Below are 15,000 nucleotides of genomic sequence, written 5' to 3'. Positions count from 1 at the left end.
AAAATGACAGTAACAACAAGAAGAATGAAAAAAAGCTAGAATATACGCATATACATATACGTATAGAAGAGACTCGCGCGCATCCAACCAATCACCACGTGCCTTTCTCGTCGTAATCGTGGACGTTAACCTGGACCATCGAGTCGTTACCCTCCCTTTTTCTTACAAGGAATATCATTTGATCGCTTCTACGGATTTACCATTAAATATTAAATGACGAAAGGAATAAGACTCTTTGAGCGTTATCAAAAAAAAAAAAAAAAAAAGAAAAAGAAGAAGAAAATAATAATAATAATAATAATAATAATAATAATAATAATAATAATAACAATAAGAATAATAAAAAAGAAAAAAAGAACGAATACGCAGAAAAAAAAGGAAAAAAAGAGGAAGAAAACGACGACGATATACAAGAACAACAAGAACAGCAGTAGCAGTAGCAACAGCAGCAGCAGCAGCAGCAGCAGCAGCAGCAGCAGCAGCAGTAGCAGTAGCAGCAGTAACAATCAACGACAAAGATAAACAGTTCCGTAATCGTTAAGGATCGAAGAAAAAAGAACAAAATAATCGTAAAATACGCGTACGTGGTCTGTTTTAAAAATAAAAGTTAGCCGATATAAAAGATTCGTTAATCTCGTGGAAATGCCGGAATCATGCGTTCCTTCTTCGAGGCTATTAAAACAGCGTGTAACATCTTCGGATTGGCGAAAGACTGATGACGACGAGGTCGAGCCGACAAAATCGAAAACCAATCGAATATATTTCCCACGAATATCAACGTATTATAAAAAAGGAAATAATCAATTGCCGTGCCTAACGACGACACGTTCCCGGGATTTTCCTTACGGCTTTTTTCTTACGGCAACTTTTATGTTAATCCATTGATTGATTTAATTAATTATCGGATACGAATAGAACGAATTAAATGGATGAAGTATTAAACGTTTGTTCGATAATGAAGAGTATTTTGGCGATGTATTTAAATATTTCGTTATGTCGTGCTTGGACTCGATTAGAAAGAAAATTCTTATCTAATCTTTATTGGTAATCATATATGAAAAAGGGATAATAAATAATCGAGATTAGTGGATCATTTACGGTAAGAACGGAACGAACATAGATAGGGAGAGAGAGAGAGAGAGAGAGAGAGAGAGAGAGAGAGAGAGAGAGAGAGAGAGAGCGAGAGAGTATACAACTATAAATAGATGTTTTCTCGCTTAGAGGATCAGTCTTAAAAGTTAAAGAAAGAAGGAGAGAGATAGATAGATAGAGAGAGAGAGAGAGAGAGAGAGAGAGAGATAGAGATAGATAGACAGATAGATAGATAGATAGATAGAGAGGGAGAGAGAGAGAGAGAGAGAGAGAGAGAATACTTCTAAGAAAATACACGCACGGCGACCAACACGACCTTGTCCGAGTGTCCTTGCCTCAGACGAAGGATCATAAGTCAACAGAAAAGACGGGCAGCAGCAAGGTGGTGCGACCTTTGGTATATCTAAACAACAGAAATAGCGGAAGCGAATCGGATCGAAGTTGGGTCGAGCGATCGAGTCTTCTTAGATAGTGCAAGCATGTGTTGAAGACCAAGAGAACGTTCTCTAAAGAGTCAAGGAGCTGTAAAGTGACGAAAGGAGAGAAAGAAAAAGAGAGAGAGAGAGAGAGAGAGAGAAAGACAGACTCGAGTGAAACTTACAACTCTTTCGGTGCCTCTTTTTCTTCATCTTCTTCTTCTTCTTCTTCTTCTTCTCTTTTTTCCTCTCCTCTCATTTTTTTCCCCTCTCACTTCTTCTTTTTCATCCTCATTTCACAAGTACAACGATACCTAAACGAAGAAAAATTCGTAAAAGCCTATGAACGTTCTTCGATTTTAATCGATTCGAATCGGTACTTGCTTCTTGTTGTTCCTTCTTTTATGATTTCTTTTTCCTTTTCTCTTCTTATCCCCCTCCCCCTTAGTATCAAATTCCTTTCTTTCTCCTCCTCCTCCTCCTCCTCCTCCTCCTCCTCCTCCTTCTCCTCCTCTTCTTCCTATTCCTTCTTCTTCTTCTTCTTCTATGCAAGGCTCTGCGCGAGTGTGTTTTGAATTCTTTTTTTATTTTTTTTTCCGTTTTTCTTTAGTGCTACAATAGTGTTCACGGAAGTTGTTTATTGCTATCACTGCACAGAAAAGAGAAATATATATATATATATGTGTGTGTGAATGTATATATATATATATATATATATATAAACGATAGATATTAATTATCGATACAAGAGGCCTGATTAGTCTCTCTTCGAGGAAAAAAAAAGAAACGCCGACACGTTTACGTCTACCCAGATATCTGGGAATCATCCTGAGATGCCTGTTAGACGAGGTCACGTGGCGCCCAGGACAACGATCATCGAGACCATCATTAGAAAGTTTGATACTCACGGTAAGTGTCATCTTATATTTTATTACGAATATAATATTCCTTTTGGGGAATAATTTGTTTTGTTTTGTTTCGTTTTGTTTTTTTTTTTTTTTTTTTCTTTTTTTTGTAATATTATTGATTAGTAAATGACCGTTTAATGACGACATGACAGATCTCTTTTTCTTTCTTTTTTCTTTTTGTTTTTTGCCTTCCTTTTTTTCTTCTTCTTTTTTACTATTATTATTACGATCAAACTTTATTTATGTCTTTCATTATCTCTTTTCTTATCCTCATTCTACGAGCGTGTAAAGAAATAATTTTTGGCAAGCGAGCATCGAAGGTGTCAGTTCTTTTTTTCTTTCTCTTTTTTTCTTTTTTTTTTTTTTCCTCGTCGCTATAGTTATTCGCACGAATAATAATAACAAATTATATAGATAATCGTTCTGCGTGCGAGGCACGTGAACGAGCATATAAGTATGTATATATGTATGTCGGTGGAACAAATATTTTTTTTTCTTTGAACTACGGAGATCGTTCTTGGAATTAATTATATATAGATACTGTAATTGTAAAATACATAAAAAAAAAAAAGAGAGAGAGAGAGAGAGAGAGGAAAAACAATGATACAATTGTAAACAATACTTGAAAATCAATTATTATTGTTAAAGGATAAATACATATATTTCTTCGGGTAAAAAATAATAATCGTGATTTACGAACATTTACGAATGAGAATTAAAATTGTTTTTTTTTCTTTTTCTATTTTTTTTTTCTTTTTTTTTTTTTTTTTCCTATCGATCGTTTAATTTATTCCAATTTATATATTTAATTTAGTTTAATTTAGTACAGTTTAGTTTAGTTTAGTTCAGTTTATCTATCAAGGTCGTTTATTAATTGAGGGATTAATTGGAAACGATTGAATTTTCATTGCTTACCACACGAGCGTCGAGTGTGTTTCGATTGTCGTGCGATTAAGAAGGAAAGCCCTTAGGTGTAAATTGGCCTAAGTAGGCTTAGGTAGTTGATAATCGATTCGTAGAATCAGGTAAAACACATGTCGAAAGTTCTCATACGTAAGACATTTAGTCGAATGGCTTGTAATGACACGTAACAAGTGAACGATGCCAAAATTTTCATGTCCATCTTCTCTAATTCTCCTATTCTTGCGTTTCTATCCGTAATTTAAATATATATATATATATATATATATATATATATATATATATATATATCAGTACATACGTACATATACATTCATTTCCATTCTAATCCCCTTTCATGCGTATTTTAACATACTCATTAACCGTTTGAGCATTAAATTTTCATAATGCTAAATGGAATAAGATTTTCTTTTGCTGCAAATTTGTTACGTCTTTCTTTTCTTGTTTTTTTTTTTTTTTTTCTTTATTTCTTCGTTAAAAAAGGAAAAAAAGAAAAAAAGATATAAAACATATATAAATAATGAAATAAAAAAACGTTAATGTATTCGCGATTAGAAAAGACGAATGAATGTAGACGAACGTTTTTCCTTTTCTTTTTTCTTTTTCTTTTTTTTTTTTTTTGACGGAGAAATTCATAAATGTCAGATGAATACTTTTCTAAAAGGAAATTAAATTAACGAATATTATTATCTTTTTCTTTTTTTCTAGAGATTAGAAAATATCATATATTTATTCTGAAACCTTGAATATAAAGATCAATGCGCGTGCGCGCGTGCGTTTGCGCGCGCGTGTGTGTGTGTGTATGTGTGTGTGTGTGTTGAGCTTTATTCTGAATCTTAAACGAATCGAAAGAGAAAAGGAAATCGAAGTAAGGATAATATTAAAAATGTGTAAATGGATATGCGGTGAGGTATGTATATGCACGCAATCGCAATATCGTTTCCCAGTTTTCTATGCAAATATTGATATTAACATTGAAAAAATGAGGGAAAAAAAGAAGAGAATAAGAAGGAAAAAAAGGAAAAAAAAAAAAAAAAAAAAAAAAAAAAAAAAAAAAAAGAAAAAAAAAAGAAGAAAGAAAAAAAAAGTAAAAATGAGACGCTTCGTGCAAGGACAAAAAGCTTCCGTCGGACATATGTATGTACATACATTTGCAACAAAAACTTATTAACAGGAATAATGTCGCGTATGGGGCCACCGGTGACCCTCACTACCCCTTCCTCCCTCCCCCCCCATTTACCATCTCCTCTACTCGTCTTTTACTCTCCATTCGGCCTGTTGTCATTATTTGATGTGGAATGAAACGTGATCACGTAATGTTTCATAATATCGTCAGTTAAGTAAGTTATTGAATGAGGAAAGATAAATAAGCGTTAACGCTCTCTTTCGAAAAAATCCATTTCAAAGTTTTCATTAGAATATTAATTAATGAGAAGTATCTAATGCAATTAAAAAGTGACCTTCTCTTTTTTTCTTTTTCTTTTTCCTTCTCATTTTCACTTTGTCCTTTTTTTAATGGTACAGTAACACATTCAAACGTTCTTAATATGGTGGTCACGATTTGGTGATAATACTTGTTTGTTCTTCTTTTATTTTTATTTCTTTTTTCAATCAGAAAAAGAAGAAAAGGAAAAAAAATTGATTTATATATCTTTCTTCCTACGTGTACGTAAAGTGAGATCGTAAAAAAATGATTTCCGGTTTTTTCGTTTACTCGATTTAAATCATCATTTTACGATGATAATCATAATTCATTCATCCGGCAAGGATAATATTTGTTATTTTTTATTCTTTCCTTTTTTGGAGCGTGAAAAAAAAAAAAAAGAAAATGATTCATTAGCTCAAAACGAGTGATTATATGAAAAGGACCTGTTCAGGTGATTATATGAAAAGAATTCCACCTATCTTCCCACTCTTGAAAATAAAAGTTGATCTGTCTCTTTTTGATTATCTAATTTATCAAGAAAAATCATTAGATATTATAATAATCATATATTCTTATTGCTACGTTCTATGACAATCTTATAATATCATCTCACACTACAAAATACAAATAATAAATGAAGCCGCGTAAAAAGAAATTGTATCAATCGATCATCCGATTCTAAAATATAGAATAATGGTTTATATTGTTCGATATTGGAACATTTGGCATGCATATCCTTGACGATCCATTGGACATTCTTACAATGATCATTTATCACTATATGGGATATTAACCCTTTGAGAAATTCGAGTTGACATGCGGGCTAAAGAATAAAGAGACATTTTTGAATTAATAATAATAATTATATATACATATATATATATATATTTTTTTTTTTTTTTCATTTATGCGACGCATATTAGGTACACATCACACCTTGTTCAGTTCATTAATTATTTTTTGTTTTCTTTTTTCTTTTTTCTGTTTTTTTTTCTGTTTTTTTCCTTTTCCTTCTTTTTTTTTTCTTTTTTTTTTTTTTTTTTTGATCTCATAATTATCACAACTCATGTTTCATGAGCGTGTTTACTTTACAAAGAACGCGATAACGTGACCTATCCGCGGACCAAGCGGCCTGAACGGTTAGTCACGTAAAAATAACACGACGTTTTAGTGTGTCGTAGTAAAAGTTACGTAGATATTTTAAATTGAATCTTTTGTCATATTCCGTTGTCGCGGATCGAAACTTATTTCCCCATTTTTATTAAATAAGAAGAAGATGAGAGAGAGAGAGAGAGAGAGAGAGAGAGAGAGAGAAAATAAGTTATTGAGAACTTCGTTTTCGGGAGAGTGAAGGATTAAAAGTTATTTCATTTTTTTCTCCTTCTTTTTCTTTTTTTCTTTTTTTTTTTTTTGCAACATTCGCTTTAATAAAATTGTTCGGTTATATACAATATCTTCTTACGATGGAATTATTCGTTCGAACGAGTAAACGTTTTCTTATCTCGAATAAAAGAGAGATGAGAGAACGAGGACAGGTCCAAGAGTTATCCGAGTTTTACCTCTTAAAAAGGACAGTAAAAAGAAAGGAGAAAGGGAAAGAAAGATAGAAGGTAGGAACGAAGGAAAGAAAGAAGGAAATAAAGAAGGAAGAAAGATTCCCGGCATCGAGCCAGACTTCCATTTCCAATATTATTTAACATATCCAGTGGATCGTAGAACTGTTCCAAGTCTAGTAGAGTCACTAGCTCGTTTGTTAGATAGGTAGGTAGGTAGATAGTAGCCAGGTAGGCAGGTAGGCAGGTAGGCAGGTAGGCACGTAGGCAGGTAGGCAGGTCGGTAGGTAGATAGGTAGATAGGTAGATAGGTAGATAGGTAGGTAGGTAGGTAGGTAGGTTGATGTGGTGGGGATGGGGTTGGTGGGTGGTTATAGTTAAATGGAAGAAAGGGGTAGTTCTGTCTTGACAATGGGACAATGCACGTCACTGGCAATATCGCTCGAGTAATGCATCAAGTCCTTGCTTGTATGAGAAAGAGAGAGAAGAGAAAGAGAGAGAGAGAGAGAGAGAGAGAGAGAGAGAGAGAGAGAGAGATGGTTGGTGGGATGATGCGAGTGAGTCGGATTGATTGCAACAAAAAAAAAGGAGAAGAAAAAAGAAATGTAAAAGAAAAAAATAACAGAGAGAGAGAGAGAGAGAGAGAGAGAGGGAGGGGAGTGAAGTGGAGAGGGAAGGGGATAGTCGGCTTTCTCCATCTTCGCATCACCGCGAATATATTGACGTCAAGCTCGAGAAAGATTAGTTCTCTCTCGTATAAACGCGAATGCATCATAACACGCGGCTAGTTATGCGGATTTAACGATGCCGCAGTAAGAGATAGAGAGATAGATAGAAAGATGGATAGAGAAAGGAGAAAGAGAGAGATAGAGAGAGAGGGAGAGATTATTTTTTGTTACGTCGTCGGACCGACAAACAATTTATCTTAAGTTTGCACAGTCATCTTATTGGAAATTTTCCATTTGAATTTCATCCTTTCTGCATCCCCTATTAACACTTTACTATCCCCCTACCAGAATTTTGTTTAATATTTGCCCAGTTATAATTGATTAATAGTTCATCTTTGACCCGTGAAATTTCGAAAAAACAAAGAGATCGTTTAAAGAGAGAGAGAGAGAGAGAGAAAGAGAGAAGGATGAGGGGTGGGGGAGAAAATATCAAATTAAAAAAAACCCTTTGGAAAGTTTTGCCAAGCGAGAAGAAACTCGTTAATGATAGAGGAAAAATGGCTTTCACGTCGAATAGATCAAGCTTCGTTCTTTTTTCTTTTTTTCTCTTTTTTTTTTTTTTTTTTTTTTTTTTTTTATCTTTTACTTTTTTCTCTTTGTTTCCTTTCTTTTTTTCTTTCTCCTCTTTTTAATCTTTTAATATTTTTTCTCACATATTTCTCAAAAATTGTTTCTCATTTGGTCGATGGCACATACGTCGGAAACGTCGAGGAGATGAAAATGAAGAAAGAGACAGATAGACAAACAAAGAGAGAGAGAGAGAGAGAGAGAGAGAGAGAGAGAGAGAAAGAGAAAGAAAAAGAGAAAGAGAGACAGAGAGAAAGAGAGAGGGAGAGAAAGAGATAGATAGATAGATAGATAGATAGAGAGAGAGAGAGAGAGAGAGAGAGAGAGAGAGAGAGAGAGGGAGAGAGAGGCAAGATAAAAAATTGATGGGAACAAGCTTTGATATTCTCTCTGATCGGCTTTAAAACGATGCATATATACATATATGTGTTTAAAATGTATGCATATGTGTACAATATGTAGGTGAAAGACTAAGCGCGTCAATGGAGAGGAGGATAGACAAACAGACAGAGAGATTGCGAGATAGACAGACAGACAGATAGACAGACAGATAGGCAGACAGACAGAAAGATAGACGGATTTGCGTTCGAGTTCACGCAAAGAGAAAAGCTAATGGGGTTCTTTGGTATGAGAAAGTAGAAGGAAGATAGGAAAGTGGAAGAGAGACGAGTGTTATCGTTGAAAAGGCTAGTAGAATAAGAGAGAAAGAGAGAGAGAGAGAGAGAGAGAGAGAGAGAGAGAGAGAGAGAGAGAGAGAGAGAGAGAGAGAGAGAGAGAGAGAGAGAGAGAGAGGAAGACACAGATAGAGTCGTTTTGTTGCATTGCTAAAAAAAAAAAAAAAAAAAAAAAAAAGAAGAAAAAAAGAAAAAAACAGAAAAAAAAGAAAACACTATACGTCCGAACAATTTGTACGAATACGACGCTCCAACAATGGCCATTGTGAGTTTTATAACATAAAGAGGGTGGAAATTACTTCTACGGAAGAAATTACTGCTTGGGCAATGGGTGGGGGGGAGTGTGTGGGAGGATTTGTTGGTCTTCCTGAACGATTATCGATTCGAAAACGAGAACTAACTTTTAATTCGATGTATTTTTCTTCGATATCGTATAGAAGGAAGGAAAAGGGTTAGATTGGGTGAGCGGGGGTTGTAGTGGGGATGGAGAGATGATGGTGGTGGGCTTTTTTACGAATCGCCCGGTAATAATTCTTAGGGTTACGAATTCCGTACGAATGCAATCGAACGGAATGAAAATTTTCAAGAATAATATTTCTTTCGGTCAAATTTAAAAATTTTTCTATATGTTTTCTCTTTTTTCTTTTTTTTTTTTTTTCTTTTCCCCCTAATACATACGAATTACTTACGTATAATTTAATTCGTACAAATGCATTAGAAACTTCGTTTCAAGATATTGTCGTAGCGTGAAGTATTTCTAGAATAGAAAAAAAAAAAAAGAAAGAAATACGAAAAACAGCTTTTTCTCTTTCTTTTTTTCTTTTTTCTTATCGCCGAGTCTTACGACGGTTATATGTAATTTCTCTACGAGAATTGAAATTAGTCATTTTTTTTATGTCGAGGAATAAGAGTTTTTCTTTTACTTTTTATTCCCTTCTTTTTCTTTTCTCTCTTCAACGATATCAAAAAATTTTGTCAATTTTTCGACGGCATTATCTCTCGTTGTTGTAGCTATTGTTGTTTTTATTATTTTTTTTTTTGCTTTTGTTTTCCAAAAAACACGTGATACGTCGAGAAACATTAGGAACGCTTTAGATTTAACTGTTAATCGTCGATCGGCCATCGATAACGATTTTCGACGTATGATCGATTATCAATAAAAAAAAAAAAAAAGAAAAAAAAAAAAAACGAGAAAGTAAAAAAAGAAAGACAGAGAAAAAAGAAGAAAAAGATTTAACGGACAACGAATAAAAAAAAAAATCATTTATATCCCGCTTATCGTTTTTCGTAGCTCCGCTCTATTTCATAGTGCATTAGAGAAGGCTTGTATTATAGAAGGGCGCACGGTAATAAGCATTAACGCGATAAATTCTTAGCGAAACCTTTGGAACGCCAATTTATATAATAAAAAAAATATGTATGCCAGGTCCGTTCGTGGTTTTGCGTTAGTGGCATAGCCAGTCGTCCGTCAAGCCTTGGCTTCTAATCTGACGTTCTCTCTATCTTTCTCCTTTCTCTTTGTATTCTCTCTCTCTCTCTCTCTCTCTTTTTCTCTTTTCTTTCTCTTTCTCTTTCTTTTTCTCTCTCTCTCTCTCTCTCTCCTTTTCTTTTTCTTTCTAGGATATTTTCTCACCTCTCGGAGAATCACTGGCTCTTGATATCTTTCCGTATGTTACGTTCTCTTCACCTGTCTTCTTGTATCGTAATACGACAAGACGGCCTAAGATTAATCGGCCTCTACTTCTAATTTTACTTACCGATTGTCTACGGATTATTACCTCTTGTCTTTTCAATTAATTTCTTCATTATTTAATATTGATTTAAATATTTATATTTGTATTTTTTATTTATATAATATTTATACAATTATTTATATTTTTCTTCATTTATTCGCGAATAATTCATTCGAATTAATTAATGAATTTTTCTATAGAAATGCGCGAGAAAGATCGATAGAAATTCTTTTTATTTTATTTTATTAATCTGTTTCTCTTTTTTTCTTTTTTTTTTTTTTTTTTTTTTTTTTTTTTTTGAAGAAAACTAATTTAATAAGAACTTGATAAGTAGTGAACATTTATGTAGGTTAAATCGTAATTAAAACGAAGAGAACACAACAAAAAAATAATGAAAAAATATTTAAAAAAAAAAGAAAAAAAGAAAAGAAAAAAGAAATAGAAAGAGAATATTTGGATAATCTCGAAATTTCCAAAATAATCCATTTCTCGATGGAAATATACCATTGGTAAACATAATCATAAGAAATTCTTTCGAAAGTTGAGGAAAAACGATCGCACGAATAATTTCTACAGTGATGACACATACTGGAGAAATGATTGATGGTCTTTCGAAAAAGTCGAATTTTTGTTATTTTTTTCTTCTCTCTCTCTCTCTCTCTCTCTCTCTCTCTCTCTCTCTCTTTATTCACACCAGGGGCAATAGATTTATCAACGTGTCCGATACACGCGATGACCCTCGATACTCTTCCCGCGTCATTTTCCACGTTAATTCGAAGTGAAGCGAGATGACTATATAAGTGTATATATATAGATAGATAATATATAAAGAAATAAATATATATATATATATATATTTCTTTCTTTCTTTCTATTATGCTTATGTATTTAAGACGTGTAATGGTATATGATAAAGAGAGATTAAGAGAGTTAGAGATAGAGAGAGATAGATAGATAGATAGATAGATAGATAGATAGATAGATAGATAGAGAGAGAGAGTGAAAGAGAAAGATTAAGAGAACAAGAGATGGAGAGATAGAAAGAGAGAGAGAGTGAGTGAGTGAGTGAGTGAGTGAGTGTGAGAGAGTGAGAGAGGGAGAAAAAGAGAGTGATAAAGAGATAAAATGAAAGAGCATCGGTCGGTAAAGCGAAGTGGTGTCCGTTTGCACGCTCGCGGCACGTTTTAAGCTCGCGAGACGGACTGAGAGGACCCAAAGCAAACGTATCTTTGTTCTTTGCCTTCCGTAGAAGAGCTGACAAATTTGCCGGTGCGCGATTTTAGCGAGTCGGCGGAGGTCGGTGCACCGTCTAAAAGAACACACTGGGGCTACGGCCGCACGGTTTAAATTAAAAGTCACTCCGTCGAGAAAGGATCTTGTCTTTTGAGATTAATCTTTTGTTTTCTCTCTCTCTCTCTCTCTCTCTCTCTCTCTCTCTCTCTCTCTTTCTCTCTCTCTCTCTCTTACTCTTTTTACAAAACTCTTTTTTATCTTTTATTTTTCTTTTCTTTTTTTTATCCTTTTTTACCTTTCATAACTGCTTCGTCTCGTGGCAACGCCAGTACTGTATCATTTTATTTCATATTCAGGAAGGGAGAGTAATTCAAAATTGGATCATTTGAAATATTTCATAGTATAGAATTTCTATTTGTTGAACATTTGTATCGGTTTTATCTTTCTTTCTTTTATTATTATTATTATTATTATTATTATTATTATTATTATTATCATTATTATTATTTCTTATTTTTTTTAATTTTTATAATTTCTCTTTCTTCCTTTTTCTTTTACCATTTTTTTTTTTCCCCTTTCGAAGTATGAATTATTTTTTTCGAAGGAATTTCCTACTTTTCTTCTTTTTCTCTTTCTTTCTTTTCTTTTCATTTTATAAAATTAATCAAATTGCTATTGGTTTTACTTACTTATTAGTTTTTTCGATTTGAAATTATTTGTTTTCATGAATGTGATACGTAATAAGGATGTATAAAAAATATATATATATATATATATATATATATGTATATAGGTGTATTCAAATATATATAATGATTATTATGTTAAGTAATACATAAGTACTTATATTGTATAATCCAAATCGGATTCTACTTATCTACTTTATTTATTTAAATGTATCATGTTTATGAATGAAATTGATATGGAATATAAGGAAAATATTATATTAACATATAATAATAATAATAATTATTATTATTATTATATGTTAATTTTGAAATATGTTTTTTCTTTTTTTTTTTCTTTTTTTTATTCTAATCATGACATAAACGTCTGAAATGAATTTGCATTTATGACAATATAAAAAAGAAAAAAATGTAGATCCATAATCATATATTAGAATTATTGTCAAGCACATGAATTGGACTAAAATATGATATCAATCTGATTCTTAAAATTGATTTCATAAATTTTTTACGTCTCATTTCTCTTCTTATTAACTTAATAACATAAATAACTCATTAACTTGATATATTTACCTACTATCAAATATCAAATGTCATTTATAATTCAGTCATAAAGAAGAAGAAAAAAAAGAGAAAAAAAAGGGGGAAAAAAAAAAAGAGAAAAGGATAAAAAAAGAGAAAAAAAAAGCAAGGGAAGAAAAAGGAAAGTAATTGATGAGGTCCAATTTAGATGATCGATATAGGATAACTCTCTCCCAATTTCATATTTTATCAAAAATTAACAAACGATACCATGATTCGATATAATCTTATAATATTCTTGTCGAGATAAACGTTGTATTTTTATTATTCTTTTATTTTTTTTTTTTTTTTTATTCTCATTAATCTCTTCTTTTTTTTCTTCTTCTTCTTCCACATTTCGAATCGTCGATGGGAAAAAAAAAAGAAAAAAAAAAAAAAACAAAGAAAAAGAAAGAAAGGATCATTTGATTTTACGATTATTCGTTTGATCGGAAAAGTAAAAATTTCAAATTGTTCGATGAAAGTTGAGGACCCTTTTTTTATGTTATGCCAATTATTAATATTCTTTGTTATGAAATCGGTGTCAAGGTAATACACGTTAAGTTCATCCTAAAATAATGTTTTTTCACTTATACGAAAGACATAATTAGAAATGAAGAAGAAGAAAGAAGAAAAAAAAAATAGAAAAAGGAAAAGGGAGAGAGACAGAGAGAGAGAAAGAGAGAGAGAGAGAGAGAGAGAGAGAGAGAGAGGAAGAAATAAAGAAACACGAAACCTGGCACTACCTTTCGTTCTCGTGTCTCAAAACTATTAAAACATCGACGATCGTGTAACATCTCGTAATCTTTGATTGCTTTCAATTATTTTTTTCTCAAGATACCCGTGGTTTTTATTATTTATTCATGATTCGAGATAGTTCGGTTAGTCGGTCGGTCGGTCATTCGTTCGTTCGTTCGTTCGTTCGTTCGTTCGCTCGGTTGCTTTGAAAAGTTTTTCAAAGCTTAACAAAGGAAAAAAGAAATATAAAAAAAAAAAAAAAAAAAAAAAAAAAAGAAGTAACGCAAAAAAGAGAAAAGAATAAGAAGAAATTAAAGCATCGCTTTGTATATATACGATTTTTATCATGTGATACGTTCTGTTCAAAGACAAAGGGATAGAAAGAAAAGGAAACATGATTTATCATGGAGTAAAATAAAAAAAATAAATGTTTGAAGATAGTGAAAAATGAGGGAAATACTATATACGCGGTAAAACTTACGGATAGATAGATAGATAAAGATAGATAGATAGAGAGAAAGAGAGAGAGGGAGAGAGAGAGAGAGAGAGAGAGAGAGAGAGAGGAAGAGAGAAACATAATTTATTTTTATGGATTTTGCCACGGTATGGAAAATACGAAGAAACAGTTATAGGATGACTAAAAATAAAATAGATAAAATATATGATACATACTAAAATAATGATTATACGTATAGAATGGACGAAAAGTTCCATGGTGGTATTATAAATTGATACTCTTTCGAGACTTTTCAGGATGATTTTTTTTTCAGATTGTTAAACTACAAGTCTAGGAATTTTTAGCTCACCCTGTGTAAGACATATATATATATATATATGGATGGATAGATAAACAGACAGACAAATAGATAGATAGACATATAGATAGATAGGATATGATAGAGAGGAAGAGATAGAGAGATAGAGAGAGAGAGAGAGAGGGACATAATATTTATTTTTATGGATGTTAGCTCAATAAAAAGAAATACAAAATAGTCAAAAATATAATAAAATATATTACAAACATATACACTACGTTACTATCGATACTACGATAGTACAAAACAATAGAAGTCAAATAGAAACAAGAAAATATATTAATATGAGATTGTTGTGTGTGTGTATGTGAATATGTGAGAGAGAGAGAGAGAGAGAGAGAGAGAGAGAGAGAGAGAGAGAGAGAGAGAGAGAAATATTCATAAATGAATGAAAGTAACAATAGCCGTTTTATTCGATGACAATGACACTTGCGAAGTGAACGGAAATCACAATAAAGTGTTAATCTTTCCATCTCTATATATCCTCTTCAACTGATCCGTCCTATACAAAAAAAAAAAAAAAAATAAAAAACACACACAAAAACACACGGATACACGGACACAGACACCTCTCGATCTTACTCTCGTATAGCTTATGTGACGTATGTACGTGGAACATGGTCACGATCGAACGCGTGCGTTCCGACGATAAATTCGTCCAGAAACTTTGGATCTTTGCCAGGATGGATATTTAAAATTCCCCACGGTCCTTCGCGAACCTACGCTCTTTTTTCTTTTCTTCCTTCCTACCCTCCCACACCCCCTCCCCACGCCTCGCCCCTTCTCCTCTCTCACTCTCTCTCTCTCTCTCTTCCTCCCTGTCTCTTTTGAACTCGTTAACGCGTCCGCGTTCTCCGTCATTCCGCTTTGTTAGATCTATAGATCCGATAGAGATAGGAGAGGGAGGGAGAAAGAGAGAGAGAAAGAAAAAAGTGAGAGAGAGAGAGAG

General features: G+C 32.7%; 1 protein-coding gene across 16 annotated transcripts in view; it reads left to right on the top strand.

The window, feature by feature from the left end:
• The first annotated feature begins 372 nt into the window (after positions 1 to 372).
• LOC124951557 (potassium voltage-gated channel unc-103) overlaps positions 373 to 15,000 on the top strand; it is a 151,216-nt gene continuing 136,588 nt past the window's right edge. For 15 of the 16 annotated variants that reach the window (XM_047500287.1, XM_047500192.1, XM_047500176.1 and 12 more), the window contains exon 1: positions 373 to 2,417. Coding sequence is in view for 15 of the 16 variants with exons in the window: in XM_047500192.1 (XP_047356148.1) it covers positions 2,342 to 2,417 (76 nt within the window). In the remaining variant the exon portion in view is untranslated. The remainder of the gene's footprint in view (positions 2,418 to 15,000) is intronic. The other variant, XM_047500133.1, reaches the window with a different exon arrangement.

Source organism: Vespa velutina, chromosome 1, assembly GCF_912470025.1.
Source record: "Vespa velutina chromosome 1, iVesVel2.1, whole genome shotgun sequence".
In the NCBI taxonomy this organism is placed as follows: domain Eukaryota; kingdom Metazoa; phylum Arthropoda; class Insecta; order Hymenoptera; family Vespidae; genus Vespa; species Vespa velutina.
The sequence above is the reverse complement of the archived record's forward strand: the minus strand, read 5'-3'. Positions and strand labels throughout refer to the sequence as shown.